At 46.5% G+C, this 21,181-nt stretch overlaps 1 protein-coding gene across 4 annotated transcripts in view; it reads left to right on the top strand.

The window, feature by feature from the left end:
* Positions 1–21,181, top strand: part of cep112 (centrosomal protein 112) — a 94,649-nt gene that overhangs the window by 36,412 nt on the left and 37,056 nt on the right. For all 4 annotated transcript variants that reach the window (XM_086055443.1, XM_086055445.1, XM_086055446.1 and 1 more), the window contains 3 exons: positions 3,536–3,718; positions 10,906–11,124; positions 20,869–20,931. In XM_086055443.1, coding sequence (XP_085911569.1) covers positions 3,536–3,718; positions 10,906–11,124; positions 20,869–20,931 — 465 coding nt within the window. The remainder of the gene's footprint in view (positions 1–3,535; positions 3,719–10,905; positions 11,125–20,868; positions 20,932–21,181) is intronic.

Consider the following 21,181-nt stretch of genomic DNA (forward strand, 5'->3'; position numbering starts at 1 on the left):
CGCCGTGCAGCTGAAGCAATTGTGTAGTTTTATCACCGCTTTGAACTTCGCATTTCCACTCTTCGGAATGATGAAGGCCGTCTCGCGAGGAAAAGGTGCACAATCAAAGTGGGAATTGTGGGAAATGTTCCAGAGTGGGTGGGGGTGCGCTTGACAGTAGGCTACACAGGGTTAGCGTGCCTTTTGTCGTAAAGATAAAAACAGACAGAGATGAAGCGGCCTGTCTGTGTGACGCATCACGAGCGGATGAATGCGTGTGACACTATTTCACTGATTAAAGGCAAATGAGGAAACATGCACACTTATTATTCATGCGACGCTGTCATCGGTCTTGTCGAAATCCAGACGTATTCTAAACTCAAAGAGCGGTATTAGCAAGTCAGCCTCTTTAAAGATGTTGACATTTTCAAATGAGCTCTTAGGAGGTATTCAATTAACAAGATGTTGATTGTTGTGCTTGTAAATAACGCGCGTGTAAAGCTGCACTGCCTCACACTGAGAGCAAGTTGAAATGTTTTTCACCCTCTCATGTGGCTGAGCGATGGCAAGCAGATTTAACATTTAACAGCCGAGTTGGATTATGTCGTAAATAGAGCCCGGATGTCGTAAATAGAGCCCGAATGATTCATCGGCCAATGTTGGCCATCTACAAGAATAATAATAATAATAATCGTTTTTTTCCGATTGAATGCCAATATAATCGTACTCTCTCGTGGAACAGGAAGCACTGCTCAGTAGGTGTGGGCAGGCGGCAAAGGACGTGAAGGGACCTTATTCTGTACGAACGACATCCTTCTCCGGCCTCTGTCACTGTTAAGAGCTCGCTTCTCAGAATGTCTTTTTTTTTTTCTTCCAAATAATGTGGGACCAAAATGTAAAAAAGGGGAAAAACCGAACCTTTGATTCAACTGTATTTATTCAGTGGGGAAAGAATCCCACATTCAGAAATGATTCTTTGACATCAAATCACGTGTGCCACAATTTGTGGCCCCCTGATGTTGCTCCTTTGGACAAGCCGCCAAAACGGGACAGAATAAGAATAAGAAGGGAGAACACAGAAAGTGGCCCTTTGGACCATTCCTCTTTGTGCCATCTTTGCGCCATCTCTCCGAATCTCTCCGAATCATCCAGCGACCAATGTTCCACTGTGTAACACATTTTACAAACACATTTTGTGAATTCACTCGATATCATTTTGAAAGACACATTGAATGGGGTTGAGGTCTGGGGACTGAGGTGGCCATGGGAGGAACTTGATTGTGTCCGGTGAGAATCATTTCGCCAATTTTCACACTTCTGCAGTGAAAATGGAATTCAGTTGAAGGCCTTTGACATGCCTGTCGGTGGAATTTGCGAGCGAGAGAACATGCAAACTCCACACAGGACGACTCGAACCTCAAACCTCAGAAATGCCATGGTTAAGGTATGTCATTTATTTTGCGGCCCGCATAATTGTCAACCTGAAAAATAGAAAGGACAAGCAGTCTGTTTCCGCGCCGCTTCTGGCTTGCCATGCAAATGGGCGTCCTCGGGCGTTTATGCAGATTCTGAAATTCAACAAAAACTCCCCTCGTCTCGAGGTACCGTCAGTGTTTGGCATGCAAACGCGCGGCGTTCCCGCCACCCCGGAGAGTGGGCCGTCACCACATGGCAAAGGTCAAGTGGGCCCATTCGGACCTCCACAAAGAAGATCGTTCAAGGGCAGCCGTGCTGTGAAATGGCAACTCTCCATGAAGGGATTGTTTGGCGCCGCGCCCACACGCTCGGCCGCGCGTCATTGTGACGCTGCCTCTACCCCCGGCCGTGACGCCCCGCGGTCCGACGGCAATTTGGGATGACCTTTATAGTGAGGGGAAGCGCTTGTTGTTAGTTTGCAAACACGCAAGCGTGCGGCCAGCCTTTGCACACTTTGACGCGTGTGCTCGGCGCCGCGTCATCGTCAGTTGAGAGCGCTCGTCGTCTCCTCTCGCCGTCACCGCCGGCCTCCCCCGCTGAGAGCAGACGGGGCATCTGCTTTACTGTCCTCCACGCCCTCCTTCTTGCCCAGCATTTGTGACAGGACACTTGGCAGGCGCGCACAGTAAGCAAGCCACGAACGTCCTCCACCGGTTTCTGCTTCCGCATGTCCTGCTGGGGAGTTGTCCAAGAATTTGCCTGCTTACGTCAGTGTCAGTCTCGATTAGTGAGTCCTCATTTGTCTATGGAGCGTACGATTGACCACGCGAGTGGCAGCATGCGGTCGACTTTGCCGCTCCGCCAACAGTTTCTGTCATTGCATTTTCTAACCGGGCTTGTCCGTCACGTTGGTAACTGATCCCACTGTTGTCCCACTCTGATTCTCCCCGAAAGCCTTTTGAGAAGCCATGCAACAAAGCGCCCCAGAAATCCGCAGGCTCTGTTTTTTTCCCACTAAAATAAAGCGACCATTGCGGTCGTCTTCTGAAGAGCGAGGCCGGAATCCGGCTTCCCGTCGATAGCCGCTCATTCATCACCTGCTCTGAATAGCGCACAAAGTCTGGAGGTTTTCGGGATGGACCCGGCCCCGTGCGGAGAGAGGCTGAATCTCTACTGGGCCGGCGGGCCAGGTAGGGTGCCGTCAAACACAATGCGGCGGGGGGATTAGCTTCAAAGCGAGGAAGCGAATAGGCCCCGGCCGGGGCGGGCCGGGCCTCCTTCCGAGGCTGCGGCTCGGCGCAGCGGCGCCCGGCTTACCGGTCCCCTCGGCCACTAGTACCGCCGCGGGGGGTGGACTGAGGACAGAGCGGAGCCTGGGAAAGGCTCGTTGGCTGCTGGCAAGGCTCACCTCCCAGCAGGTGACTTTGCTCGCAGCTGTGATGGGATACAAACTTGGGCTTGAGCTGCCAGCATGCGTCGTCTCTGGGAAATTGTGCCTTTGCATCCCGTAAGAAGACTGGAAGCGCTTAGAGCCTCATTTCTCCACGCTACTGTACAGGAATATCCTCGGTAGCTCTTCGTTAAGTTAGAGCGCGCACTTCGGCATTGGCCGAGCGTTGCGCTATCTCAGTCAAGTTCCCGCCGTTTCTTTGTTTTGCCAAAGGCCATTTGCAATGGTCGTCGTCGTCGTCGTCGCCTAAGCCGATTTTCACGTGCTGTCAGGCGCTTAGCATGGGGCGGCGGGTTGTCGCTGCGGCCAGATGGCTAACCCCTGCCAGCTTTCATACGCAGCCCAAGCGAGATGCTCTTTTATATGCCGATCACAGAAGAAGGCAACGGTGGGGGGTGGTTGGCAGATTGGAAGAGAGACGAATGGCACGTTTAGGGCCGGGCTACGCGGGCGGGCGGGCGGGCGGGCGAGAGGGCGGAGGGAGCTAGCCAGATGTAAACACGCCGCCTCATGACCACAATGCCGAGTAGCCGGGGAAACTTTTGGAGGTGTTCCCGGCGTCCACTCGAGTGGACCACAGCCACTCTGGGGTCTCCTTTGGACGGACGGACGGACAAGTTGTCATGACGACAGCGTTTGCTGAGTATGTGTTGGCTGATGAAGTCTTTCTTTGCCCGCTTGTCCAATCAGATGGCTGAGCAGCGCGTGCAGCACGAGCAGGAGAGGACGCGCCTTCAAGAGCAGCACTGCGCCGAAAAGGACAGCCTTGTCCGCGAGCGCCAGCGGGAGGTGAGCAGCCTGGAGAGCCGGGCCAGGGCCGCCCTGCAGGCGCACCAGCAACACACCCAGGAGTGGAGGAAGCGCCACGGCCAGGTAGGGGGTCTCCACTGATCCGCGCTCGCTCGCACGCTGACCCGCCCGCTCTCCTGCGTTTCGTATGATCCCCGTTTTCCTGCCGTTTCAAAAGCGCAGCGGGTCGCAACACTTGCTATTGATATTCTGCTCAACAAATTCAAACACGGTTGAATGTTTGTTGAGTAACGCTACTACAGGAAAGAAAGTGGGAATTAACTCGGTGGAAGAATTTTGGGTTAAGACAAATTCAAACAAAGAAAAGTGACGGAAATCAGTCCACTCGAACTTTGGAGTTTATTGAAACGTATTCAAAATGACTTTTATTGCTGTTATTTTGTGGTAGTATTGGGAAAAATGTGAAAACGAGTGCTAGTTAGATGTTAGGAAGCCATCGTTTCAATCAAGTGCTCGTGGAAAAAAACCGTCAAGCTCCTTATACTCTTTATATATATGCTTGTTTGGTACGCTCTGGTTAATTTCTGATGACAACATGGAGCTGTTGCCATGGCACCATATGAACGACCACAAGTGATGCGATCATTGTTTTTATTTAATGGAGTATGTTTTTGGCCGAATCAGATCTTCATCCCCTAACCCCTTCGGTCAGCCGTGGCTAGCTTTGCGCTCTGTGGGAAGCCATTTGAGTAACCGGCACGCAGTTGGAGATGACAGATGCTTCACTTTTTTTTTTTCTTTTTCTGCAGCTTATACGCCATTAGCTGGGAAAAAAAAAAGATGTTCAGACAGGTGAAATTAAACTCAATCCATCAAGTGTAATTCAGCGAAAGCGTGAAATGTCTTTGGCTCTCATTAACGGTTTACCAAGATCGTTATCAGAGCAAAATTATGACAAAATGTTATATAGCATTGAAATTTGAGACACGTTGGACGTTTTGCATTGTGATGTTTTGGTTTATGCTGCTGTTTTCGGATTCGAAGGTACTGCGGATAGCGCGAAGGTAGCAATATTCCAATCGTTATGAATTGTGCTGTATATTTTCTTGGCTGTTCCTTGACGTCTCTTTTTTTTTGGGAGGGATTGTCAGAAAATGTACCGTAAAGTAGCCAGCGACGCGAGCTTGGTGTATTATATGTCCTTTGTCGGCACATTTCAGCAGCGTGATGCTACAAAAACATTGTGTCCGGATGACGCATCTCTTGTTGTTGGGATTTCAGGAGGCGACAGAAAACAAACTACTCGTCCTCTCCTCTCACCGGGGTACAATGTAGCGAACAGCTGCCAGCCCAGTGTCGGGCGTCCAAGTGGCAAAGATGGACCATTTTCATAGATAAAGGACAGGACTGCGAGCTTCTTGAAAGTGAGGGAAATTGACTTTATCCTTTGACGCCGCTGTTCAGGGAATCTGAGATTGAACTGACAAACCAGCAACAACGTGCAGAAAAGAGGAACTGCTTTGTTTTTACATTGAGCGAGACAACTTGTTGCGTTATTACCGAGAGAACCGCCTCATGATAGCAGAGCACCTCCAAAGAACCGCACTTTGTTCCAAAAAGCCTGCACGATTAGATGATTATTGGGGAAAAAAAAAAAAAAAAAAGTGACAACGCATCCGGCAAAATGACAGCAGTACGGCATGGCAAATATCCCCTTGAGTGTGCCACACAAGTGCATTGCTCTCGCCTCAGTGCATTCTTGTAATAATCAAATGAAGCTGCCCAATGGGTTTTGAACGCATTGTTGTTTTGTGCAAATAACAAGCACATAAGACAATTAAAAGACATGTGTGCGCCATACGACGTGGCGGATTTTGACGTCATGTGTTAAAGTGCCATTGTTAAAACGATGAGTAGCAAACGTGCAGTAAGTGAAAGGACTTAAGACAAAGACCCGCTCCAGCGCTTGGCGTATTGAGAGCCGTTTTCGGGGAGCTCAAGCATTATCCGTGGCCAGCCCTGAAAGCAGCCCTGCCGGGGAAGCTTTGATTTCCGTTTTCCAGCCATGTCGAGATTCGGAGCGCTACATGTCCCACAATGCATTGTGAAGGCACACGCAGGCAGTAATACACAGCCCGGCCACCTTTGGAGTAACGTGGCATTGACAACAATGTTGATCCAAGTATCGAAAAATGTAAAGATTTTTGGTACTTTTTGTGAAAATTATTTGTTTTTAAATGATTAATACAGTCTTTACAGTACAGTAAATGAGTACATCCTAATAAAACTGTGTTCACTGAGGAATGCAAAAAAAAAAACCCTGTAAAGTAAACTGAATTAATCAATGTTTTTTTTATATATTATTTTAATGGAATTCTTCTCTGCTGGTTAGAGCCAAGTAAAACCCTCCATTTGCTCTCAGATGCTTCGAGACACGATTGAATCAATTATCATGCCCGTCTTTTATTTTCCAACGTAAGCACAAGAAGAGTGTGTGATAGTCTCCCTATGCTACTAGCATCATCAATTTCCCTTTACACATCTTTCCAACACTCCCATTGTACCCCACCTTAGAGCAAAAACATTCCCTGCTAATCATGCAACCCGCTACCGCCAGGAGGAGAACAAGACAAATAAGGCATCATTACGTGTGTCCCGTGGGAGAGAGAAGAAGAAAAGGTGCCGGCGACAAGCCGCAACAAATAGTATTCGTGGCTCTTGCCGGTGACGGCACGAGGAGTCGTGCTGTAGAAGTCAAGCGGGGACACGTCGTCATTCCGCAGCGTCGCCCCCGTGTGGCCGGCAAATGCAATGGCGAGCTCGTTCACTCGCAAATCGCATGGCTGACAAGTTTGAGACATTTTGACTGGATTGAGGAACATGTGTAGTCATCGTTTAAAAAAATATAGTGGAACTTCCAAAGCGGAACAATTGTACTTTTATCTTTTTTTCACCCTCTTCTCGTTTTTCTCCATGAGATCGGCGCACTCGCGGCCGACAATGAGGCGCTCTAAAGCAGACACACCAACACGCGATCCAAAGGTAGTTTTTTTTTTTTTTGTTCAGCTTTAGCCATGTTCATAGAATTAAAAAAAATCAGGAAAACTAAAATTTTGCACAGTTTTAACACTGTAGCTCCACAAATCTTTGCACATTTTTAGCAATTCTCGTCAGTACCATTCTTAAGGAACACATTTGACAATTTACTTCACTGGCTTTAAATTAAAAGCATTGTTGGACTGCATCAGGAAAAAAAGCACATTCTGAGACATTGACCGATGAGCTTGAAAAACAAAACATTTTTCTTGGCAAACACTGGCGTTGTTGTTCCATGTAAATGTCGTTTTTCAGTTTTCCACTGAAATCATGTCTTGAATAATGATTTCTTGTCCAAGTGCGCACCATCTGGTCATCAAACAGCAGCGAGTGGCCGTCTTCTGAGAGTTTTCCTTGGACTAAATAAGGATGCTGTCCATTTTTCAAAGCATTTCAATCGCAGGAATGTGATTCAGACGACAACCGCGCCGAATACATGCGTGATGACGGGAACAAGGCACACAGCGAGCCTGATTTTTTTTTTCTTTCTTTCTTCTTCTTCTTCTTTCCGGGCTTGTGTTTGGGCATCGACTATCTGACTGGCCTCTCAGATGTGGGCTTGTCAAGGTAGCGATTTGCAGCAGTGGACAAACGTCTCACTCAGCTTGCATGGCCGCGTTTGATCAGCACTTAAATGACTGCGTGTCAGCTCAGCACCATTGATTCCAATTTGGGACAACAAGTCGTCATGTGTGTTTAAAAGCACGTGTTCAGTGAGTGAGTGTGTGGGTGTGTGTGTGTGTGTGTGTGTGTGTGTGTGTGTGTGTGCCGCACGCAGCACATCACAGCTTCAATCTGAGCCACGTGGGTTCTGTTTGACTGACAACATTAATGAGCAAGCATCGAGCTTGAGTCGCATATGTAATCACGTTTTTCATATATTATTCGAATTAATCTCTTTCAAGCTGAGGCCGATTCTTTTATTTTTTTATGACATAATGGTGTGCAAAGTACAGTATACTGCATTTTTGTGTACTACCTGTTTTTATTCCTGAGTCATTTTATGTGATTACTACATGGCATGGATGTGCGGACTAGTTGTCAGTTTCAATGAAACAGATGGCAACAACTTCTTCACGGAACACTTTCCAACTGCTCTACTCTTGAACAACATATATGTTCACAAAAAGCTCTTCTATCCAACCCTAAGCCTGCTTCTTTTCTTCTTTTTCTTCTTCTTCTTCTTCAAGGCGTATGTTCACAGAAAGATCTTCTAACCAAATCCTATCTCTTCTTCTTTTTCTTCTACTTCTTCTTGTCCTTCTTCTACTACATCTTCTTCTACTACGTCTCCATCTTTTTCTTCTACCTCTACTTTTCCTGTTCTTCTACTTCTTCTTCTTCTACATCTTTTTCTTCCTCTACTTCTACTACTTCTACATCTTTTCTGTCTACTTCTCTTCATCTACTTCTACATCTTCTTCTTCTACGTCTTCTACTTCTTGTTCTTCTACTTCTTTTTCCGTCATGTTCTTCTTCTGCTTTGCTCAAATTTCACGCCAATGTCCAACCTGACCTGCTACCACCTCTAGTGGTCAGAATAATTCATTGCACATTTAGCTCAACCCAAATAAATTCATGTACCGTTTTTTTTTTTAACTGTATCTTACTGTACTTTTCAACTTGAAAGGACTATTTTAATGACTATAGAATTTGTCCATCATGAACGAAAAGATACCACTCCGGACGTAGCTCAGTTCCCCGTAGCCGGCGGACTCGTTTAGACTCCAAAGTAGTTGGGCCTTCATCGGTGTGGTGGAAGTTGCAGCCTCGATTTTACCTCAATGGCTTGAAGACGTTAGCATGTCTGCCTCACAATTGTGATTGTGTTTGCAACACTTTTCTCTTGATCCCCATTCCCCTGTGATGCTTGGCCAGGCTTTTGTTCTGCTTCCGAGCAGACAAACCTTGACCCGCATCCTTTGATTTGTTGTCACCGGCAGAAAGCTCGACATCAGCCTCCGCCCGTGGGCACTGCGCTCACTGCCATTTAGCCTCTTGTATTTATTTCTATGCGTGTCATACCCAATGTCACGGCCGTGGGCTGGATGATTCTCACAGATTTTTTCGTTTTTTTAAGTATCATCCATATTTGTTAATGAGAATTATACATTAAAGACTCTGGAGGGCTCCGATTAAATAGTTGTTTGGCCTGGGAGGGGGAGCGTGCCACAAAGAGTCTGGCGCTGATGGCGTGTGAAAATGCTGTGTGAATTTCTGATGCTGTTTTACGCCTGTGTCACAGTGCAAGTGCAGCGGCGCTCTAATGAGTGGATTTATTTTGCGCGGCAGGAGCGTGGCTCACAAGCAAAAAAAGGGCATGTTCTTTGAAGTCGCCTCCATTCTCTCTTCAGACTCGTTCCGTGGGATTGCGTGGCCTTGTCCTGTGATGCCTCGGCTTTTGAGGGAGGCGGTTTCGGGAAGGGCAGGGCTCGGCAAACCGCAGCGAGAAAGAACAACAGCACACACAAAGCAAAAAAAAAAGCCAGGACAAGTAATGAAGATGTGCAATAAGATGACATGCAATGTAGGCAGCCAAGAGACAAGCATTTGTTTTTCACATCTCGTTTCATTGGTCAGACAAACAACCTTGGGAAACTTGTAAGATATTTTCCATGTTGTAGGCACAGCTGCCCAATCGAATGGTGATTTGTAAGAGGGACCAAATATTGCAAACTGCTCATACCACTGCAAACTACAACCACAACAGTAAAGATATTGTCAATTTCATTTGTACTAATTCGACCTTCACACAACAGCTTTAGAGCCGTTTGATGCTAAACTGGCTGACATTACTCTGAATATAGTCTGTGTCATTGCCATGGCAACCGTAGATCACCGACTCCAGTGATTCCCACCCGGTGAGCAATGGAAGAGAGGGAGAGAGATTATCCACTTTCCATTTCATTGGTCCAAAAAATGATTTATTTGCTAAAGATAATCGATCTTTTTTTTAGTGATGTATGTAACACTATTGCTTTTGCACCAGATGGCAGAAGGTACTATTAACCACCTGTTTCCACCTGTTGCCAATCATTCAATTGAATAATAGCTTTTTGTTCAATATAAGTATAGCAATACTCACCGGCATATATTTTTTATCCTCTGCAATGTGTACAATGTGAAAGAGGTGCTGTTTTCTTCTTAGATAACACATTACAAAAAAAAATACTTTTGGGGGAGGCTAGGAACAGATTGTCATCTGCATTCTTTTCAGTCCTGGCGTGTGGTCGTGGGACAAATCAAACACTGATCTCAAGGCACTACTGTGAATACTTTGTGATTTATTTCTTTGGTCATCAAGATTTTTCACATGTAAAATATATGCCTTGGCTCATTAAAGTTTGGGACTTACTGACCTTTTTTTACATTGTTTTTAATCATTTCCACAAAAATGAGAATTCACACCTAAAAATGAGAATTCACACCTGTAGGGGGAGAGCAGGTGCCAAAATGAAAGCAGTCATCCGAATGACTGCTTGAAACCATTTTGAAATAATAATTAAAAAAAAAAAAAAAACAATCAGACATTTGATTTTTTAAGGACCTAATTGTCTCTGCAAGTGCTCTCCGTCATTCCAGCCAAGTGATGCCGTTAGGGCACAAAGTGCATAGATTCCTTTTGAAGTTTTGACACGTTCCAAACTCGTTGAGGAGGGACTTAATTACGTCTGTCAAGTGCGGGCTATTTCTGGGCTTTCTCGTTAGCATTCCCGCTTTGTAATGTTGACGCTCCCTGGCAGCTATTAGAGGGCTCTTCTGGGCAAAGTCAAGGCTGAGCAGTTCAAAAAAGAAAGAGCCAGGTCAAGAGAGGTGGGCGACCATTTTCCAGGTCCCTGCACTTATGTCTGTGGCACACAGCAAGGAAAGCAGACTACTTAACAATGTCATGTTGGGGTAGACTCAACTCTTTGTTCTCTTTTTCTTCATGTGGTGCATTTCCATTGAAAAAGTGGGCACCATTTTTTAGGATTGAAGTTGCATGTACGAACCATAACTTTTGCAACTAAAACATTGAACAGCTTAGCGGGACTTATGTTCTCATTCCGGAACAGTCTGACAACAGTAGTCCAGTGGCAAGCTGTACATAATTCAGAATGCGGGGCGTCGCGATTACCGGTACACGCGACCATCCGGAGGCCGCTCGTATCAAATCAAAATATACGGAGCCGCACATCTGGACAATACAACACCTGCGTCTGTGATCTTTCCAGACCATTTCGGAGTTGGAGGCCCAGTTGTCGTGTTTGCGCGAGGAGCTCCAAGTGGCCCGCGGCCAGCGCGAGCAACAGCTGGCCGACATGGCGGCGCTCCGCGAGGAGGAAAAGCAACGGGCCGACCTGGACAAGGAGACGCTCCGCTCCGACATGGAGCGCGTCCTGCGGGACCTTCAGAGGAGCCACCAGCAGGAGAAGGAAACGGCTGAGGAGAAGGTAAACAATTGGCTTGAAGATACTGTATTGCGCAATATTCTTTTCAAAACAACCATCCGCAAATCAAATGCAGGTACTGTATCGCAGTCCATAAAACTGCTCGTTAGATGCATCACAACCCTAACGTCTCAACTAAAGATAGGATAATCTCGCTTTTGCGTTCCTTGTTTTGTCAAGTTCGAAAGTGGATTTCTGGCTTGACTTCCTGTCGAGAAGTACTAAACCTGGTTGTACACGGGACTATTTTTTGAAATACATGATTTTTTGAGTCGTTGCCTAGCTTTGTGACCTGACCGTCAACGACGCGTGTCCATGTAACTTTAGCGGCATCATCGTTGTAATAATCAATGAATTGACCGTGCGGGACCCAAGGTGTACAATGATGAAACACATGTTGTCAGACGCGCAGCGGGAACGGCGGTTTTCGCCTCGATCCATAATCCAGCTGTGCATTTTTGCTTTCTTACTCAATCCGGGTGAAGTTCAAACGTGAGGAGGAGCCTTTCCTTTGTAGCGTGTTGTAACCTTTTGCGACCAGCGCGAGCGCAGCGGCCGGGAAATTGGCCGTAATCTTGTGCTGCCCGAGCAGGAAGCTAACTTAAGGTGGTGTTGATCAGACGTTAATCCCCCAGCCCCAGCAGGACCCATCAAAGCCGGCCTTTTTCGCGAGACACCATCCATGCGCCAGATGTGCGGCATTAAGTCCCAAAATCAAGAACCAAAGTGGCCTTTTTTGGCTTCATGTGGCACACAGAACCAGGGAGGAAATGGACTGGAGGAAGAGAATGAGCGTATTACAGGGGAATTCCCATGTGAAAGAGCCCAGCTATTCGCCCTTACCCTTCTTTTTCCTTTTTTTTTTTTTTTAAATGTGTTGGGATCCGTCAAAGCACTTTATTTTAGGTGTCTTATCTTTCTTGTACTTGACCCGCAGTTGTGTGGGAATCTGGAGTGGATTCAAAGCGCTGAATGTTGAACTTGGACTGATAACACTATCAGCTATGTGCTACTTTTACATTTTATAAAAAAGATGAATGATTTCGCCAAGGAGGAAAAAAACTCACCAAACATGTTTTACCCACGGTTCCCCCACACACACACACACACTTTCTAATCCGTCTCCAAGTTTGACTTTGTAGCGGCGAGGGAAAACTTCCTACTTTGTTGCACCCTGTTTTCGCTCCCACATGGGACTGAAGTCAGCCAGGCCTCAGATCTATATTGACTGCACGGCTCTGTTTGGTCATCTTAAAATGTCTCATTCTTTTTGATGCGCAGGAAAAACGCTGTCCTCTGCAGTCCACTGCAAGCACAGCCTGGGCCAGCCAGTTTCTTCTTTTTTTTTTTCTCTCTTTTTTTTTCCTTTTCAAACACATCTCCCAGATCCAGGAAAAAAGGCCAGAGAAATCCATTAAATCCATGAATGGATTCTCATCAAAGACCTTTAAAAGTGGGGGGAGACGGAGAGGTGCGGGTGTTTTGGGAGTAAAATAATGAGAAACAGAATATCAGAGAAGATAAGAAACAGCGAGTTCCCTGCTTTTTAGTTTAGCGGTAGAAATCCAGAGGAATGGGATGGTGAGGAGAAGGTGTATTGGGAGGAGCTTTTTAGGTATTGCCATTGAACTTTATCTTTGCAAGCCTGTAGGTGTGTGCGTGCGTGCGTGCGTGCGTGCGCGTGCGCCTCCTCCAATCTCGGCGCTCCACTGACAGGCCTGTGAAGCCACCTCGGTGCCTGATAAAGACGCCTCATCTCTGGGATACAGTAAAGCTGCGGCTCCCCTCTCTCAGCCACAGCACCTCCTTATCTAACTTTTCTTTTTCTCTTATGCACAGCAACCTCTGGCTGTTGCTGTCCCCCTCCCCACTCCCCGCTGCACTTCTCCATACACACTCATACACGCCTCTCTCCTGTCACAAAGTATACTAAAACTTTTATATACCGTATAATGAGTCAGTCTGACAAGTAGAATGCAGTTTGTTGTACCGCAAAATTGGACCGAAATACCATTGGTGAATCTGCTCAGCCTTTTATTTGGACTTTGAAAACAACCTAGCATTGGGGTCAATTATATTTGGAAGCACTTCAGTCCAAACTGATGTCATCGTGAAAGCTATTGCAAGCGCCCGTAAAGTCAATTCAGAGATGTGTTGCTAAAAACAATGCACGTTTGAAGATAATCCCACAAAACATGCAAAGACGGAATGCTTTGCACTACTGAACAGTGGAGAGCGTGTTCTAGTGTTTTTCGCCATTTCACTTTTCCTGCTTTTTTGGGGGGGGTGGGGAGGTGGCTAGAATGACCCCTAGCCTTGCGACGTGCATTTATCTATCTAGCTAGCTACACCGACACTGCAGAAAATGTATATTTCACTTATTTTGACTTCCCCTCTTGAAAATATATATTTTTTTAAAAGAGAGTTCTACAGGTTATTGGTCACATTAATAATGGAGAAAATGCTGAAATGCTTTATCTTGTTCTCATTTTTTTTCCATCACAAAAATCTGGCATTTGAATTTCATATGTTCCTGTGTGGATGAAATAGCAAACCTTGTGGTGAAAATATATGCAAGCGGCGTTACCTTCAAATTAATGAGAGTGAGCTTTCAATATATTTATATACAGTGGTACCTCTAATTACGAACGTCTCTTCATACGAAATTTTCAAGTTACGAAACGCCTCAACAGGAAAATATTGCCTCTTGTTACGAAAGGAATTTCAGGATACGAAAGTTTAACATACAGTATGGGCTGCCAGTCGCAGCTCCGGAGTTTCCTGAACGCGACAAACTCATAGCTGCTCTGCCATCGGCTGTTACATAGCATCTTCCTGGCATCCCGTTGGCTAAGAGGGACCTCTGCCGTATGCGTCTACGTGTGTAGATAGATAGATATGTGATAGATATGTCCATGCAGCGTCCTCGTCATTCGCCATGAGGTGTTCCGATAGTTTTACGTGAATTAGAAACGAGGAAAAGAAAAACGGAGAAAATCGTTTTTTTTGTCCATACAAACAAAGCAAGCGATAATAGAAAAGTATGAAAAGGGGATGCATTTGGTTGATCTCGCCAAAGAATATGAGCGTAATGTATCGACAGTCGCCACGTTATTAAATCAGTTGTCTACAAAACGCCAGGCAAAAAACACTTCTGAGAGAGAACATGAACCAAAGAGGGCAAAAAGCGACGAGGACAGCAATTCAAAAGTTAAACGACCATTTTTAGTCTTGACTCTATTCTTTGTCTTTTTACATTATGCACAACTCTCATTTATTGTGCAATTATCTAATTGTAACATGTATTTGTTACATGTTTTGATGCAGTTTTATACTTTATAAAACATTTATGTCGGAATATTGGGGGGCTTGGAACGGATTAGGGCATTTACATGGAAAACGCGTCTCTACTTACCAAATTTTCTACTAAAGAAATTTCTTCCGGAACCAATTAATTTCGTAAGTAGGGGTACCACTGTGTCTTTATTCTCGCCCACTCCATGTTTGGAAAAAGGTGATACGACACCACATATTGTATGAGGAGCCTCAGAACGCGATACAGGTATCGCCCAATGTGCAGGGCTGAGTGGCCAACTGTCATTTTTTTTGTGACGCCCCCCACCCCGTCACTGCTGACTTACCGGGTCGCTCCGCTGCCATTTGGAGATACACAAAATCACATTACACCCTCGGTCATGGATTAAGACGAGGAACACGGGCCAAAGGATGATCAAAGAGGGCCCGCATTCACCTCGTGCTGACAAACCAACTTAAGAGACAAAAGTGCAGAGAAAAGATCGGATTTTGGGAGCGAACGAGTTCAAGTTTAAGGATGTGGGCGGATTAATTGCCGTTAACCGCCGACGTGCTTTGATGTGTCTGAACTTTGACCGTTGTGATATTAATACGGCATTGTTTCAAAGAGAAAGAGATGTTCTCTCTTGTTATTTTTTTTCTATGCCAGCATTAGTGTTTGTTGACGTGAGTGCACACAAATCGGAGCTCCGCGGCGCAGCATCAGGCCCGGTGGCGGTGAGGGAGTGACTCACCCGGCAGATGAAAGAGTCAAAGTAAAGGCTGTGCCACCAAAAAAAAAAAAAAACATCACACAACTCGGTTGCTCACTTTTTTGAAGTCCTCCAAAAAGAGGGAGGGAAACGACACACTTTCTCAATCGCATTAAAAGATGGCGTCAGGCCGCTTCCATCTTGTGGCGCGCTGCAGATTACACTTTTCTTGAAGTGGAGTTTTAAATGGGACACCAGCATGTCGGTCGGGCCCTCCATTTCTCAGTTCCTCATTCAGCATCTTCACATCAGGCAGACTCGGTGATCAAAGCGGGTAAGCAGGCGTAAATGAGGCGAAGCGAGGTCCACCTCCGTCGGAAAACAGAATGTTGACCCACTTCAATGCCAGTTTAATGACCAATTGGATTAAGTCGCTTGCCGTGATCAACCTTTCGGCGGTGAAAGAGCGCGAGTTCAAGTTTTGTGCGCAAAACTCAATGGCATGTTGCTGAGCGTTATTGGATACTGATGATCAGGTGTAATATTTAACGTCTACGTTGATGCATTCGTACCGTCAGCTGGTTAATGTCTACTGATACTGCGCCGTATCTGCGGCGTGCGGCGCTGACAGAACGGCGAACTGACGAGAACGTCTACTGACAGGCGGCGATGGCGCACTGTGAAATGTAAAATCAAGTCTCGTGTCATTACGGCAGCAGCTCCCTCGCTCGCAGGCGACGCGGCGATGATTACAGACAAACGAGCAAATAGCGGCTCCCCCAGCTCTCCCGCGCTGCCACACTGAACTCTCTTACGAGAGACGTTGGAACGCACAGTCGTTATGAATGCTCACAAGCGCCGCTGCCACTGGAACTGAAGGCTCCGTGGAAGGCGGAATTAATTTTCCGCGCAAGCCCAACAAATCAGCACGAGCAGGCGGCTAATTTTCCGCCGCCGCCGCCCCTTTGGCCTTGAGCTGATTACCTGTGGACCACCCCTCACGTGTGCCGGCCTTGTCTCCGCTGACTTCATCCTCTTGTCAGCCAGCGTTCTTTCATATTCCCCAACAAGTTCAGCTGTAGGACAATGCTGAAAACCACAAAGTGCTCCTCAGCAATGCCAGATGATTGGAAACACATCGGAGGAGGGGAGGGGGGAGAAAAATGCCATATGGATGCAATATCCTGTCCGGGGCTGCAGACTGCGCTCGACAGATCCCGAAAATTCTTTCCCACTGACTTGAAAAGCCACGCAGAATTTATCGTGCGCTGGCAGCGTTGATATGTTTACGCGTGGGGGTTTCTTCCTCCTTTGGTGCTAACAGTTTGTAGTGACTAAGCTCACACCTTGGGAAAATTTCCCGCCCAGATAAGATGAGTTGGGGGTTTGGCCTTGAAACATCATTTTGGTCGATTGTCTGTATCAGCGGTCGCCAACCGTTTTGAAAGTGAGAGCTGCTTCTTGGACGTCGAGGAATGCGGAAGGGCTACCGGTTTGATACACGCTTCTGGAATAACAAATGAGCTCAAATGGCCGATCATGTTAATGATTTCTCTCAATAATTTGAAAACGGATAATGACAAGGTCCCATCGCTGGTGAGCTATTTCTACAACAGTCCCGCGGGCAGCACCTTGGCGACCCCTGCGTCTGCGTGTGCGTTAAGTTTTGGTGTGTACTACATACCGGCCGTTCAGATCCGCACTCTTATGCTCACACTCGCTTCAAAGCTGCGGCGCACCAAGCCGCCAGGATGACGAGGCGATTGAAGAGCCCAACGCACTCTCAAAGTGCCTGCAGTGCAACGAAAATGCCTTCGGCGAGGCACAGGTAGCCGCTTTGAAAGTGCTCGCGTGCACGCACGCGCGCACGTATGGACACGTACGGTACAAATTGTTTGGCTTTCAATTTAGCGCTCCAACACACGAAACCCCCCCGACTAGGTTGTGTTCCTTGCATGTTACGTGTTGCTATCCGTCTTTGTCGTCCGCACACCGGGCTTGTGTTTCCGAGGGCAGCGTTAGCTGTATAATGCATGATGTTGTGTAATTCTTCCTGCGATATTCCCTGGAGTGGCTGTCAGTAAAGGGAATTTGTTAGTAGTGAGAACTGTAGGTTTTTTTTGTGTTTTTTTTAAACAAACTTCTGAGTGTGCTTACCGGTGTTGGGCAAGGTACTTCCAAATTGTAATACATTATACATATACGGTACTGTGACTTGAAAGTGTTTACCGTGTATTACAGTTTTACTGTCTTATTTTCACCACTACAGCTTGGAAAAACTTTTGACATTCATCTTACATATACGTGCTGCCTGTGTTTAACTCGACAACAAAATGACCAAGAAAATGTCACTTTCAGTCTTCTTGATATGCTGTACCGCGTGTCCAGAACTGACTTTTTGACTCTAGGGATGGTATCGGTCAGGTGATGAGCAGTGCCCAGTTTCCTCCAGACATGACGCTGGGCAATCACGCCGAAGAGTTCGCGCCGAAGAGTTCAGTCTTTGTCTCATCAGACCCAAGAATTTTCTCTCTCATGGTCTGATCTTCAGGTGTCTTGTCAAACTCCAGGTGGACTGCCATGAGCCTTTTACTAAGGAGTGGCTTTCATCTGGCCACGCTACCATACAGGCCCTATTGATAGAATTATGTACACGTGATTTCTTCCTTTTTTATTTTGAATACATTTGCCAAAACATTTTTTCACATTGTTACGGAGTGTTGTGGGTAGAATTTTGAGGGAAAAAAATGAATGTATTCAATTTTGGAATGAGGCTGTACCATTAGAAAATGCGAAAAAAGCGAATTGCTGTGAATACTTTCTGGATGCACTGTGTTTAAGATTGTATTCCTATCGCACCACACTAGTACAGTCCGACTACACAGGAAGCACGAAGCAAATACATGCCGACTTAGTGAATGGAATCAACCAGGGTTTGAAAATCCCTGCGGGAAGTTTTTTTATAGGTCGTAATTGTCAAAGTGGACAAAAAGGGAACGTGTGGTCCCGAAAGTTTAAAAGTGAATTTTAACACACGTTTACGATTGTAACAGATATGATGCCTTACTTACAGTCTGTAATTGCTGCTATTGTTATTTTAAACTCTCAACGGACATCCAGTACGCCTCCATGAATGTACTCTTATCCCGGACACAGACTCACAACTGATATCCGCTTTTGGAAAAACACTTTCCACTTCCGTCTGATGGCGGAATATTTGATGACATTCTTAGTTATCGTTCTAAGACTGACTGTCGACAAAGCTATTAAGCGACAAAGAGTGAAAATGGGGAAAAAAATACTGCAACATCTAATAATAGCTGCTGCAGTGTCAAAGACAATAAACGTGTCAACCGCAGAGAAGCTTTCAAGGAGCCCCCCTCCTCCGAGCCCCTCTCCCATACGCCTCCGTTTCTCCTTCTTTGTCTGCCCCTCTCTCATCAGCTGCTAAGGGGCCCCCCGAGGGACGAGCGCCGCCACTCACAGTCCTGGCACAGGAAGACAGGCGGGCCCGTATCCTTGGTGATGGCTCTGTGTTACCGTGGTGACAGGTGTGTCCGCTGCGAGCGGGACAGCAGTGTTTGTCCGGAAGTGTTCCGAGTCCAAAGGTTTGCTTTGTTGATTGTAGCCGGCGGTGCGTTCAATGACACACGCAGTGTTTCTAAAGGGAGGTGTCTGTCTGTCGCCGGCTGTCAGGGTAAGAGGATCGAAGTGGCGGATAGATCTGTGTTCAATTCCAGATACTTGGGGTCCAAAGTTGGATGTTTGGCAGTGAGACCATTTGTGACCCAGTTAGCAGGACCCCTAAGACCAAGGTAGTGTTAGGGTCAGCTGACTAGACCAAAGTTCCAATCTAGTGAGTTCCGTGGGGTGGAGGCCCCAGGATAATTACAATGGTTCGGCAGTTTGGCTGAGGAAGTGTTTTGAAACTGAGTACAAACGTTGCTTAGGTGTTGATTGCAGTCAGCAGAGCGTTCGATGATTCCGTGTTTCTGTCTCTGGCTTTCAGGACAAGAGCTTCCTCCCACTTTTCAGAAACATTCAGTTCATTGTGGACTCAAAGAATGGAAGAGGTTGTTGGTCTGTATGCGATTGACTGGCGACCATTCTGGGGTTGACCTAAGTCAGCTGGGACAGGCTCATGCATCTTACCCTTGAAATGTAATCAGGACAATTGCCAACTTATTGGACTTTAACTTAACTTTATGTTTTGGAGTCAGCCAGTACGCCATCAAGTGTCTCCAGTTGGTCCAAAATGCTGCCTCCTGACTCGAGCTCGTAGGAGGGAGCACATCACTCAACTTCTGACCTCCCTTCGCTGACTCCATGTCCATTTTGGAGTTCATTTTCAGATTCTGTGATTTGTCTTAACATTTTTGAATGGTCTGGCCCCACCTTGCTTATCTGAGCTCCTCCACATGCACATACCTGCTTGGTGGCTCGGATCAGCGGAGCAGGCGCTACAGGAGGTACCGAAGACTAAGTGGAGCCTCAGAGGGGGTCGAGCTCTTTCCGTTGCCGGTCCCTCCCTTTGGAATGACCTTCCGTTAAATGTTAGGCAAGCCCCCTCTCTGTCCATCTTGAAAACTCGCCTTTAACCACAATTTTAGTCTTTGGCTTTCGACTCAGCACGAGACTTGATGTACAGCACTTTGTATGCGGCAGTGGTTGTTTTTAGAGTGCTCGATAAATGGATTTGAGGTGGGTTTCGAATTGAGTTAATTGTGAGCATTTCATTAGGAAGACTCCGTATGATACAAATGATACTAGCGGTGTGTCCAGCGGTTGTATTCTTCCCAAGTGGCTCATCATGCAGGCAGAATTAGGGTACTTGTTGTGAACCTCTCCACCTGGCAAATGAGCAGCCATTGACATCTACATCGCAACTCATTATCTCGCTCCACTCACTGTTAAGCCTTCTCTTTGAAACCGTGGCGGCGCTGCGAGCCGCCGACGTCTCGTATTGGACTCTGGCACTCTTCGCCTGGCGGCTGGCCGGCTTCCCATTAGGAAAACAACGGAAAACAAAGAGGGGAGCGGCGCTCAATGAACTCCTGACAACAGCCTCCGTTTGTCTTCACTTGAATGTTGTCTCCTCGCTTGGGCTGATCGTCTGTTTGTTCCCCGTAGCTAATTGGCAGCTAGGTTTTAATTTCCCCAATCCCCCCAACCTTGTTGTTAAGTGATGCATTGTTGGAATGAGATCAAATAGAAATGGCGTCCAACGTGCAGCGTGCACAGTCACTACCTCGTGGCCCGGTGCCAAGAGGCCGCAGGCCTCTTCTATAGGGAGGGGGCGGGGCACACGAGGTCACAGCGATTGTAATTCTGCTGTGTGTCCTGTTTTTTTTTCTCATATTTATCGCACTGAAATGTTTCAGATCATGTTTAATACCTCTCAAAGACAGCCCTAGTAAAATGCAGTTTCTAAATGAAAAATTGTGAAAGGAAACAATCCAAAACTCCCTGTTCTTGTAATTGTGGGATTTCCAGCATGAACTTTCCTTGTAATGTCATACCGCAGAAGTTAGTGTTCCATTATTCACTTCTAGCCATCCGGGTCCTGAAGTAATGTGCAAGCCCAGACCGTCACATTGCCACCATTATGTTCCACTGTTGGCCAATGTTAAAAATTGTCCTCATGATTGAAAATGTGAGGAGGGCAAATGGAGCTGTAAGTTGCTTAGAATTGTCGTACTCACTTCCCTCTCTCTCTCTCTCTCTCTCTCTCTCTTTACAGACCAACAGCCGGTTGAAGCACATTGAAAAGGAGTACAGTCAGACGCTTGCTAGGTCTGCACAGGTAATAATCACTTGTTCACGCCAACTCAACATTTGATTCACACACAAAGTACTCACTTTGCATCCCTAAAAAACATCCATCCATTGTCCTTATTAGGATTGGATTTGTCTTACTAGCTGACTTTGGCTGAGAGGTGCCGTGCACCTCGCACGGCTCACCAGCTAATCACGGCCAAACGAGCATTCACACTCACAATATGCGGTAGAGCACGGCAAGCATCAAAGTAAGCTTAAAGTGATGGAATTGGAAG

This window comes from Filicampus tigris, chromosome 16, assembly GCF_054856515.1.
Source record: "Filicampus tigris isolate MCC_2025a chromosome 16, RoL_Ftig_1.0, whole genome shotgun sequence".
NCBI lineage: Eukaryota > Metazoa > Chordata > Actinopteri > Syngnathiformes > Syngnathidae > Filicampus > Filicampus tigris.